The sequence below is a fragment of the Hippoglossus stenolepis genome, chromosome 7 (assembly GCF_022539355.2).
Source record: "Hippoglossus stenolepis isolate QCI-W04-F060 chromosome 7, HSTE1.2, whole genome shotgun sequence".
In the NCBI taxonomy this organism is placed as follows: domain Eukaryota; kingdom Metazoa; phylum Chordata; class Actinopteri; order Pleuronectiformes; family Pleuronectidae; genus Hippoglossus; species Hippoglossus stenolepis.
In genome coordinates, this window is record NC_061489.1 from 14,439,651 (window position 1) to 14,452,225 (window position 12,575).

At 41.6% G+C, this 12,575-nt stretch overlaps 1 protein-coding gene across 2 annotated transcripts in view; it reads left to right on the forward strand.

Moving 5' to 3' along the window:
* pcdh11 (protocadherin 11) overlaps positions 1-12,575 on the forward strand; it is a 124,942-nt gene that overhangs the window by 65,855 nt on the left and 46,512 nt on the right. For both annotated transcript variants that reach the window (XM_035162109.2, XM_035162113.2), the window contains 2 exons: positions 5,736-5,771; positions 10,606-10,804. In XM_035162109.2, coding sequence (XP_035018000.1) covers positions 5,736-5,771; positions 10,606-10,804 — 235 coding nt within the window. The remainder of the gene's footprint in view (positions 1-5,735; positions 5,772-10,605; positions 10,805-12,575) is intronic.

Here is a 12,575-nt window from a genome sequence, read left to right on the forward strand (position 1 = left end):
GAATGTGTTCAACTACTCAACCTTGAGGAAAGGGCATCTCTTATATTAGGGATCCAGAAGATCCCATAAGTGTCACCTGCCCGGCCCGTAATGTGTCCACGCTGAAGAATTGTCCCTCTAACAGCAGGGGATCGCTTGACGCAGTCGTGGCAGCGAAATGCATTGTGACTCACGTAGCATAAACACATTCATGCACCAAGCCAGAAATGATCTGATGTGTTGTAAGTCACTAATTAAAGCTGGTAGTAATTTCTGTCAATAATCCCTCAGTGTGTAGGAAGTAGCTATATTGATTGAACATGGATTTAGAGCATCATCCTCATCATCTGGTTTCCAGTCTCATACGGTTAATCAATTACATCCCCAGCGATTTAAGTGTGCTTAGATGCCATGCACTGTGCATGTAATCTCATGAAATAAGGTATTAAACTTAGTCTAATTATAACTTTGCAGCCATGTGTCACATCATGCTCCTTTAATACCTTCGCTAAGTAGACAAATTGGTGTGTCAGTCAAGACGGCTGCTGCATTTTGATTTTGTGTAAAACAAAATTTCAGAAGTTAGTTAAGACTGCGACATGATCCTTGTAAATACAGGTGCATAAATGAATAAAATGTGCTTTAATGATCATCCTGCTGAAAGCTGAGAAACCTTTTACAAATACATAAATAAGTTTTTAAAAAAAAGAAGTCCTGATTCTTCAACTCCCCAGATACTGGATCTAATGTAGCTGGTATGTTTTAGTTTTTTTTGTAAATGAATCCTCTGCAACAATTACTGAAGTAGCCTCCTTCTGCATAATTTCATGAGCAAAGAGAACATTGATGAACTTTTTTAATTATTACGCCGCTTGGGATTCTGACACAAGCGCCACAGCGGGGGGGGGGGTGGTCCACACTACAGCTGCTTGCGAGCGTTTTTTTTTTTTCCCCTTTCTTTTTCTCTTTTCTTCTTCCTGCCTCCCCTTTTTTAATTCACCCAATTTGTCGGTCCAAATGAAACAGCGAAAGGTTAGAGTGTGGAGTAATTAACAGCAGCTAGCCTAATGAAATCAGGAGGGGCCGGTACACTGGGAGGATCAATACCTCACTAAGAGTGAAGCAAGATGGGGGGGGGGGATGTCCAGGGAAAACACACATATACAGACCACTTAATAATAATAAGCTGATGAAAAGGCAACATGTTGTCCACTTGTAAATCATCTGGGTTCGAACGCGCCGTGACATTATTGCTGTCTAGTAATTGTGTTAGAGGAAAGTTGCTCCTCGTGCACACTTCTCCAGAAGTGTGCACGATTTACACCGCTCTGTGTGGCTCGCTGAGAGGGTTTCCCTTTATTGAATGTCAATAAGTGCATCAATACACTTTGGACAACTGAACACCAGTGCAGTGGGGAATGGGGATTCTATTTATCTAAGGCTACACTTAAGTATATTGAAGACTTTATTAGCCCCCTTTGATGAGGAGGTGTTTTGTTTGCAACAGTTTTATCACACTGTCTAAGACGTGCTGCGTTCGCCAGAAATAGAGGGGACGTAAACTTGAACTGTGCGCACCGCTTCTTGGCTGAGGCCGTCCCGTCTCCCGTCTCCCGTGCCCGCGAGCAGATGGCAATCCACGTCCAAGTCTTCCACTCTGGATATTTTTACTATATGTGCATATGTCTGCATGTGTGTGGCCACCTGACAGAGCTGTCCTTTTCCTCCCATTGATAAATTCAGACACATCCATCTCGTCTCGTGGGGATAGCCACTTGGTAGCAGGCCACATGCTTCTCTCCCACCTTCTCCAAACGGCTTAACTCAGTGACTGCGGTGCTGCGCGGACATTTATGGAATACAGAGCAGCGCAGACAAGTCCATCTTGACCATTATTTTTCGCAAACTTCTTGCAGAGAGACTAGTTAAATTGAACAGCAGCACTTTAGTGAGCCTCGCCGATGTTCCCGGTGTCACGGTCACAACAAATGTGAAATACACCAGGGTGAGCTCTGGCCGCTCAGGAGACTGTGGCTAGCTGGCATGTTTCCCTGTCTGTTTGTCTCGCTCTGTGCCTCTCTCCACCTTCAAAAAGTATTTACATTACGAAATGAACTGCTACGTGGGAGGCTGTGGAGACAGGAGCCGCAGATCTCATTAGTGTTGAACTATTAGGAGCATGAGGACCCCGGGGATGAGGGTTTTTTTAAGGCTTTCAGTGTAGCTTGAAGTTATCACATCATATGCTCTAAAAAATTGTTTTACAAACAGCAGCGAGGAACCTTGATGCTGTTACTTGTTACTTTAGCTGAAAAAAAAAAATCAACAACCACAGATGATATCGTGATATGGTCCTGAGATCTGCCAGTTAGCCAAGGAGATAATTGTTTCAAAAAAAATGGTTTAACATTGGGTTTAATTTTCTGTATGATTATCTCGTAGTGGAAAAGGTCGTTGTGAGGCCAGAGGATATTTTGACACCAGTCATAGTAATTGCTGAAAATGAGGAATGGGAAATCACATGCACACATAGTGTCAGCGCCATCAAGTTCACAGAGGTCAGAACAAAATCTCATCGAAGACACTGGAATAACAAAACCTTGGAAACCCAGAGGAAGTAATTTGATTGTCCGTGTGTTTAAATATGCCTGGAAAAAACAACTTTTTAAAAATGTCCATCTATGTACAAATGATTTCTGTGGCTATGAATTATTTTTAAGCGGAGCTGCTACCAAACGTGTTTTTGTATTTTTGGAAGATGCTTTAATATGTTCAGACGTTGATGAAATTCGAATATGACTTTGTGAAATTGAGTTTTACCTCGTCAATAACAGCAAATATTGTCAATTACCAGCAATTATGACTTAACCATATTTATTGTTGTCCCTCCATCATGTGTTTTGTTCTCCACCTATGAGAGAGTGAGAATAATGTTTCCACATATTGGTCTGAGTGTGAGGTCAATCTCGCTTTTCTTATTTCATGCTGAGAGCGAGGCAGTTACAGTAATGAATATAGATCTCGTTCTCCAGCAGTTAGAATAATAATTTGTATTCATTTTTTATACTCTAAATGTAAATGCATATGTACTGAGGGAGATCGCTTGACTAGCCTGTGTTCAAAAGCTGATGGAAAATTTATTTTTTAATATGCCTGATTTCCAGTTGTCTTTCTCCTGCATATGGGCTTAGTTTTAACTGTACATGTAATATTAGCTTCCTTCCAGTCACCTATGCACCTCTGGAAATAAGTCTTGCCTACCTCTGACTATGCCTTTATTAGCCAGGCCCTCTGCGTCTGTGCCAACCTGCCATGCCAGAGCTCGGAGCCAAGAGGTTATACCGCTGCTTCCTGTTCCCTCTGCAGCTCGGTGCTGGAGAACTCAAACACTACTCCGCAGTTTACATGTTGCAACAACATCAGATATAATTATTCAAAAACAATAATGCAATATGTACTATATGCTCCTCTCTCTCCTAACCGCATTCACTATTGCACAGCCGATGTCTAAAAATCGTGATACATGTGGCTGCAGAAACGGAGCACAATAATGTCTGGTGTTTTTAATCAATTATTTAGCCAATATTTTAATGATCACAGTGCCCGGGGTGATCAAAGGTTTGGTTTGAGCTCCACTGCCTTTGCTCACGAAGACATCCTTCTCTACTTTGATGTGGTTCACCAACAAATGCATTTATCTCAAGCATAACTCTCTCCCATACTCGCATGCGGGTGCTTTGAAAGTGCTAGTTTGAGAGGCGTGCATACAGAGAGGAGGTCACCGACCAGTCCATACGGAGGACAATAAAAAACAATAAAAAACAAGACATTAATGGTCTCCGACAATCATACGTACAACTACTATTTTGAATTTTATCGAAATGTGAGACAACCGTAGGTCACCTTCTCAGATCCCTCATGTACATTATCATATATTTAATTGGTTGTCAGGGTCTCTAACTTGAAGTGTGTGTCACGAGATGTTGAATAAAACATTATGCGGAGAAGAAACAACTGGCTGATGGCAGCCTCCAGTAAAACCCAGCTTTAAATGACCAGTCAGTGGATGCAAATGAGTCGCCCCTCAAACACACCTGACACATGTTGGTGTGCTCAAAAATGCAAAACGGGAAGAAAAAAATGGATTTGTGCCGCAACATGTCAAACCACAATGTCAGTCTGATGATGATCGGTAAAGTAAGAGTCATACAAAGTAGTATAAAAGTAAAGATAGTCGTAAGTGAGTGTTCCTGTTTTCATTCTTACCTTTATTATATATTTGTCAATGATATGCTCAGTGATTTTAGTTTTCTTTTTTACTTTTATTCATTTTGGAGCCACGAGAATCTGACCCTGCAAGTCTTTTTTTTTAGCCCTGTTTTGGTCTCCTCCTACCTACTCCTGAGTGTAAAGGTGTATCAGACTTAGCAAAGAAATATGTTCTCAAGCTTGTTGCTAACTATGTGTGTCTGCTGTTTGGTGCGGGTAGAGTGTGGTAGGGGGTTTATCTCACATTTGTAGTTTTGTTTGTTTGTTTAGTTTTTGTGTTTTTGTTTGTTTTTTATTTAAATAAATCACCTCTAGTCCCAAAACAAGTCTCAACACTGAAAATGTAAATGTTGCCATAGAACAATATAATTTCATAATGAACAAAAACCTGAAGAAGATTTAAAATATTGACCATATTGCCAAATTTATATTTGATCTTGTAATGATTGCAGAACAGACAAAATGTTGGCGACACATTGCTGATACAGAATACGCTGACAGTGTTATTACCAATATACAAATCACATAAGTGTATTTTGTGCATCTGCTCTTGGCAATGAGAGGATTTAATAGTTTCCCACATAAATCTCTGAAGCGCTTCAACATCCGCTCTTACTATAGAGACAACCCAACGCAATAGTTTCACTGTGTGAGGGGAGTTGTTTGTCAGAAGTTGGGAGCTGTAACTTTTTTCTCACTTCTCTCAGTTGTCCACCATGAAGCCCGGCTTTGTTTCAGATGAACAGATTTTGGAGAGTAGCGCTCCATCGCTCAGTCAGTAGCAGCGTCCCTGGGTGAACAATTATTGCGGAATAATCCTTTGACATGAACTTGTTTCCTGTTCATTTTTTTTTTTTTGCATTCCACCCCGGCAATCCTCTCTGCATCTCGTCTGTCTAAGTGGCTCCTCACTGCCAGATTTCTTCTATTTTCTTTGCAAATCAAGTCATGTACTCAGATTATTATACACAGTACAAAGAAAACAAAATTGGTGATTAAAAATTAAATACTCTTATCTCTCTGAGAGTTATCTCGGTCCCCAGAGAGAGGATGCTATTTTGCAGGCTTGCGGGTGTCTTTTGTTCCCAATTTAGAAGCTTGTCGCTGTTTATTGTTAATTTTTGATGCATCATTTGATATTCCGTTCACTTTCCTCCCTGACATGCAGAGAAAACATCTTTATCAAAGTGTCAGTTGTATGGCTTGTGTTGTCAGGGTGTCAGGTTTGCCCTATTCTTTACATTTCTGGGGAGAGGGTGTGTGCTCTGCAGCCCGGTTTGATGGTGTGCCAGCCGAGCACGGAAATGTGCTGTACAAACTGAGTCTGAGTAAAAAATCAATATATATCTTAAATCTCAATTCCAACAGAAGAAAAAAAGACTTTTAACTCCAGAAATCTATGATGGTTGTCATTTGTGAACTCTGACTGACTTTAAAAAGTTGTACTCAGACGTGGATGTGAGATGACTGTTCTTCTGTCCTTGCAGGAGGCCTGTCAACTTGGCAAGATTACCTCTGTGAATGTAAGTCATTGCGCCTTGCTCTTTCTTGCATGTGCATGAGCATCATACATTTCATGTGCTTGGTCTGTTACGACAGTGTCACACACATGGTGATTTCAATGTCCTACTTCTGTGGTTTAATCGTTATGCAACCGTTAGGACTAGGAGACCCTTGTAAAGTAAACGTTTTGAGGAGGTTAAAGTCTGAAACCCAACAGCCATGTTTTTTTTAGTTCTCTACTATATTTATATCCTTCTTTTAAAATTGCTTTGTTACTCGAGCATCATTGAAGAACTGTGGGTAAGATTGTTAAGGTGTTAAATGTTTTTCTTCAAAGTGTTTAACTCGTATCTGTTTGGAATAGCAGCAGTCAATTCTCAAGTGACATATTTTCCCATGAAGCACAGAAATGATATCAACATCGACAGCTTCTTCTCATCGTTTTAAAGATTTATTTTCTTTTTCTTCAACAAAAGCAGCTGTACTGTGAAGTTTAGCTTGATACAATAACACTGTAACACGTTGTTCAGCCTTTTCTCCATGCTGTTACTGGGAAACCTGCACAAGGCTATGTTGTGTTCAGCTCTGACTTTAGTTTTTGCAGAGTATTTCTACTATATTTTATATTTGGTATTACATGATGTGGATTTGCAATCTAACAGTTAGATACATTATCTGAGGGTTTAAGTTATATGTAATTACGGCATCACATTAATAACATTTTGCTATCAAAGTTTTATAGCAAGACCCTACTTAGATAGGACTGGAGAGTGGGCTATTACTAATACTGCCATAGTTCATGTGGCACTGTCATGATGACTCAATAACGGATTAATTCGATAAAAAATGGATTTGATTCGTCAAAAATCACCCAGTAATCTCAACCCACTTGTTAATATCACCTCCCTCTAGCATGTTCCTGCTAACTCTCCCTTTCACACAGTGGCATATTCACCTCACACATAATAGGCTGCTCTGGAACAGCATGTACAAAAAGAAAGGACACACCCGTAACTTGAAAATACATTTTTTGGGAGGATGCTGACACCAAAAAGAAAAGGAACATCCGGGCCAGCGTTTTTTCAATTTGATTTTTCCATTTTATTGCCTTGTGCCATTGCTATTTTTTTCTTTCTCTTTTCTCTTATCTGCACATAAGATGTGTGACATGACAAATCAGCATCTCCTCTCGCAACAGATTTATGCAGGTCTAGGTGTGCCCGCGAGCTGATCCTTATCTGAAATGGCAGAGCCAATCTCCCCTGATTCACTCCTAAGTGGTCCCTGTTTATCACTCAAAGTGAGGCGGTTGTCAGGCTGGTCCTTCTCCACGCGGGCACCGACTTCTTTGCTATTTCTAGCGAGTGGCTGTCGGGGAAGAGAAAGAGAAAGTATATACAATAATCAAAACTCAAGAGCTGATGTCGACCAAAGGTGGAAGCTACTTGGCCTCTCCTCCTCTGTATCTAAATATAACCGACTTCTAATCTGCTAACCCGTGAATCCAGCCCCATCTGCCTATTGCCTGGGCGGTAACCAAAGAGGGGGGGAGAGGGATGTGGGGTGGGGGGGGGGGTGAATTGGCTGGCCTATTACATGGCAGAACTTGGCATGCATCTCTCCTGTTCATTTTATCTCTGTGTAAATACTTCTCAAGGCAGTGTTTTATCTGGCTGAACGGGCTTTGTTTGGTCTTGATATCTCTTACCGCAGCTTGTCTTTGCTTTATGGATTTCTGGCAGCTTCTTTAAATAAGTGATAAAGCCTCGCACAACACTCACCTTGACTCCTCTGCGTATGTTTGTTTGTGTTTGTCATGTTTGTCTTTCGACATTAATGTTTCAGTCGCACGTGTCATTATCCCGCCGACGGGCGAACTTTCAATTTATTTAACAGCCATTAATGGCATTTAATTGTAATTAACACTGTAGCTAAACAACTTAGCATTGAGTGTATCGTGGAATCAAATTAGGCCTTTTTCTTAACATCTGGCACCGACTTGAATGGGCCCGGGTAAACAGGAGCCTAAAAACGAAGACACTCCCTCATGTAAAATGATTATGTCCTAATTGTCACGGACAGCTGTTTGTTCTAATAGATTCTGGATGCAATTGTTGGAGCAAGTTCCCAATAATTAGAATCATGTGGCGAGGAAGCATGCTTTGTTGTGGAGCTGCCAGCCCCTCCGTAAGTGGGCTCTTTCTTTTTGCTGGAACCTGGACTTTCGCTTCTGCAGTCATTTGAGAAACAGCTGCCAACACTGTTTGAGAACAACTTGATATTTACACTACTTGAAAGCGTGGGCAAACATGGCACACGGAACTATATGATTTTGCCAACAAGGTATTCATCTCCTCTCTGGCTCAGCAAATGAATAAAATCATGAGGAGAGTACGGGGGGGGGAAACATCCCAATCTGCTCCGAACTGTAGAAATACACCTCGCGGTTTAGCGGCACAACGTCACGCCACTTGCAGTCAAAGAGAGAATCGTTATAATCCTGCATTTCATATATTTCCGCGTGCAGTGCATGTGAACAGGTAACAATTCCCTTTCTATTTTCGCTAATAGACACAACAGCAACGGAAAGCTTCAGGTTCAGAGGTATCTTACACAGCGGGTGAAGGTTGCGTGTGTTCTGTTTGTTTCTTTGGCTGCATGCCCTTTTTCCACCCTTTTTCTCTTATTTCTCATCCGTCTTTTTCCAACCACACACACACGTGCACACGCACACACACACTGACACACACATCCACGCACGTACTGTGATTTGTGGCCTCGGGATCTAGATAAATCGAGTAAATAGAATATTTAGCTAGCTCTCTCACCAGCACAGCATTGAAAACCACTCAGTTGTGCTTTCGGGGTGCTAATTGTGTGGATTTAGGTTAGTCAACCCTCTCTGATAGTTTTTAAATGAAGCTTTTTGTGCACTTGGTTTTTGGCAGTTTCTCCTTCATTAGTGCCAGACTTTATTTCACTCTCCCCCTCTGCTCTATTTTCCTGGCCTTATTTAATCTTATCAGAGAACAATAAGTGCTTCATCTACACACGCACTATAGTGGCTAAGGAAAAGAAGAAAAAAAAAATGTTCGCACAGAGACATCACCTCCTCCTGAGCTTGAGCAGCATGTGTTAATGATGTTTTTTAATTCAGGACTTGCATATTGCTTTTGTTGCTATAGCACTGAAGCAAATCAAGATAGTCGTACGTGCCGCAGTTGCATTTGCTCTTGAGAAAAAAAAAATCTTCTTATCAGTTTGAATAATGGGACGAATAAAATTCTCTGCAATAACCGAAGCTGAGGGCGTAATTATATTTTATGGGTTTTATGCCCCCATACAGTGTGATGCAGTACGATGCTACACAGAAATCATGTGAGGACATGAATTCAAGCCAAAGCATATATCACCCGACAACGCTTAGTTTTGCCTCAAAGCCAAGTTACATCTCCTCATTCTCCATATTTTATTTTCTCTCCAACTTTATGGAAAATATATACAAAAAAACAACCGAGATGAAATCTGCAAACTTACCCAGTGTCCCCTCGCAATACCAATGATTGTTTGTATTCTGAAGAGCTGCTACCATGTTGGCAGACACCACCATATACACAAAGAAAAAGTGTTTTCCTTTTTAGCTCCTCAGAAAGGTCGCAGCATGAACTTCTGTAAACCTCGGGAGAAATCAAAGAGGCCTGAACCTTTCAGAAGAAAATGCCCCGCACGCCTGTGATCCCCAAGACTTTACAAATCAAAGTGTCTACACGCGGCCCCACTCCTTTTGTGACTGAATTGGGTGAGAGGGGGAAACTAGGACATAGTTCAACCTGTTAATACACATCCCATCTATTATGGGAAGTCTCAATTATGAATCTCGTAGACAGTGTATTATCTGAAAAGTAATCCACAAGGCTCAACAGACCAGAAATCATTTTTTGGGTTATGAGGTCACTGCTTCATTTCGTCCCCTCGGTGACAAGATGCAGTTCTGTTTTGTTTTCCGACTCAAAGCAGGTATGGATGATGGATGCAGTGCTGGTAACAACTACGGTTGATTCAATTAGGCAAGGATTCCCCTTGTAAATGCTGTCTCACAGTACTCACTCACCCATAAACAAGCAGTGTTGTCGCTACTCATGAAGATATTATTCATATTTGTTTGTCAGTGGTGGTGTGCCAAGAGGAGCAGGGAGAAATGCTTCCTTTAATACCAATGTGCCTGCTTTGCCTGAATGACAGACGCTTTTAACAACGTTGTTTAAATATTTCTTTCTGGGTAAGAGAACAAAACAATATATCATGCAGCAGTAACCTGGGTATAACTGATAATAAGACAAATAAAATAAAACAATTTAGTGTTATTAATGCAGATGGTTTGGGTTTTATGTGGGGGAAAGATTTTTCTGTCCTCACCTTAACGGTGAAAGGAATTTAAATTGTGTCGCTCAAAGCAGTGAAATATTACATTTTTAAAACAGTGTGACTCTCCAGGAGGACTGTCCTTGTTCCTGCAGACAGACCTGGCTGTGAGCACTTTTCATTGGAGCTACTTTCTTCTGCGAAAAAAGTCCCTATGAAAACGGTTTTCATTATCTTCTATAGATTATCCACCAAAAACTGTTTCCGAAAAAAAAACGACCACATTGTCGATTTCTTTCAACGTGATTTTTCAATACTGTGAGCACCAGAGAACTGCAGGTCAGACCGAACTTTAACATTCTATTCTGTACTCAATCACACACACCACTGTACTTGCTTGTTTACTGGCCCTTTTCCCATTTTCTGGGACTTTTAAACAGCTTTTTTCAAGTACAATGTCCAACAGCGCCTTTCTTGTTGTTTGTGCCTCAGACCCAGCGTCGTGTGACGTTCCATCTTCCAGACGGTTCCCAGGAGAGTTGCAGTGATAGCGGGCTGGGGGACCCAGAGCCGAGCAGCACGGCCAGCACCACCCAGCCTCTCCCCCTCAGCTTCCCCCAGGAGGAGTACTATGAGCAGACGTCACCTAACAGCCGCACCGAGGGAGATGGGAACTCAGACCCTGAATCCAGTGAGTTTTGCGATGTTCAGACATCAGGCAAATCCCTTGTTTCATTTCCTTTTTTTCTTTCTTCATGCAATGTAATTTGCAAGTGGCCATCTGTGTTTTTTAGACAGTTAAAATTATTTACTGAGTTTACAGCTGTGATTTGCACAGTAACAACTCAGCCTTGCACACGCTTAACAAGCAAACGTTTTCTGTCAAACAACTGGTAACGAGCTAGTTGCACATTAACGTATTTTGTGAGGTCATTCCTGAGAGGAGTGCGGGGCAGTTCTGCTACATTGATGAGGGTTGCACTCCTGACAGGGGACAGGAATTTTGGTTTCCATGCATGTGCTGTATTTCTCAGTTTGTCCTTGTTGAGGTGAAACCAGAAACCATCTGAGTCACATGCAAATAAACCGGATTTAATCAAAACAGACATTGGATCTGTTGTCACTGGAGTGCAGAATATAACATTCAGGGTGTAACTTGCATTTATTATTGACAATTAATTTTGTAAGCCTGCAGTTTGTAAACGTTGTTCCATGCTAAGCCGTGGGACGTAAGGGGAATTATACCTCTGAAGTTGAAACTCTGTTGCTGAATTTATTCACATGATTCACAAGACAGCTGTCACTGCATGGCTTACTGCCCAATGATGCTCCCTATAAAAAGCTCCATTAAACGCAAGCAGGCACAACTCATACATATACAAATGATTTTTTTCCACAAAAAAAATTCACTGCTTAAATAACTGGCTGAGGGGAAAAGACAAATGCTTAAGACCCTTAACAGAGGATGCTGAAAGTAGCCAGCATGCCAATGATGCTGAGGAAATGATTCTGCTCCACCTCAACATGAACAAGGCTATTTTGAGTCCTGCATCAATGCGGCCTTGTCTCTCATACACACACACACACACACATACACACACACACACACACACACACACACACACACACACACACACACACACACACACACACACACACACACACACACACACACACTAGGAGCTGGGTATCTGAAGGTAAAGCTGCATCGTATCATGCAGACTGAATCGAGGCTCAGATCGCAGCAGACCTTCACTCCTCCTGTGGCCTCTGTGTGTCATTGCCAATAATGCTTTAGGCGTTGCATGGAGCAGTGGTGCATGTTGACTTTTACAGATAGGCAAGCCGAGCCAAAGCCCCAACTCTGCACTCCTTCCTGGCTGAAGAATTACTAGTTTTACTGCTTTGAAGTGGCAGTAAACATATCCGATGTGTAGTATGGAAGACTATCTATGGTAGTATTTGCCTTTAACAGGGAAAGACAGAGACGAAGCAGAATCACGTGTTTTCCTGCTTTGATATTCTGTCACAAACTCCTTAAACCTACTGCAGATCTTGTACACAGGAATCGACATGTCAAGCAAAAATACCGTTCGATGTTTGCTGAGGAGGATTCGACCGTCTTTTGAAGGAGACAATTTCGGTATCTTTCTAATTGATGTCTATTTTTAGTTTAAGCTGGTCAAGCGCTGCTTGCCTCAGTTATCCTGACAGCATGCCACTTACATGGAGTTACCTGTCAATGAACACGTCGGTTTCCTTTCCTTTTTTTTTTTCACCCAGCAGAGAAAATAAAATCTACAGGGCAGGTAGAAGAAATAGATGCACACACCTACATGCAGTGTAGCCATTGTGCCATAGCTGTAAGTGAGACAACAGTCCTTGATGCATCTGCCTCCCCAGCAGCTGCACCGACAGGTCCGGGGCCGGGGTGTCAGTGTGAGTGTGATTGTGAATACATT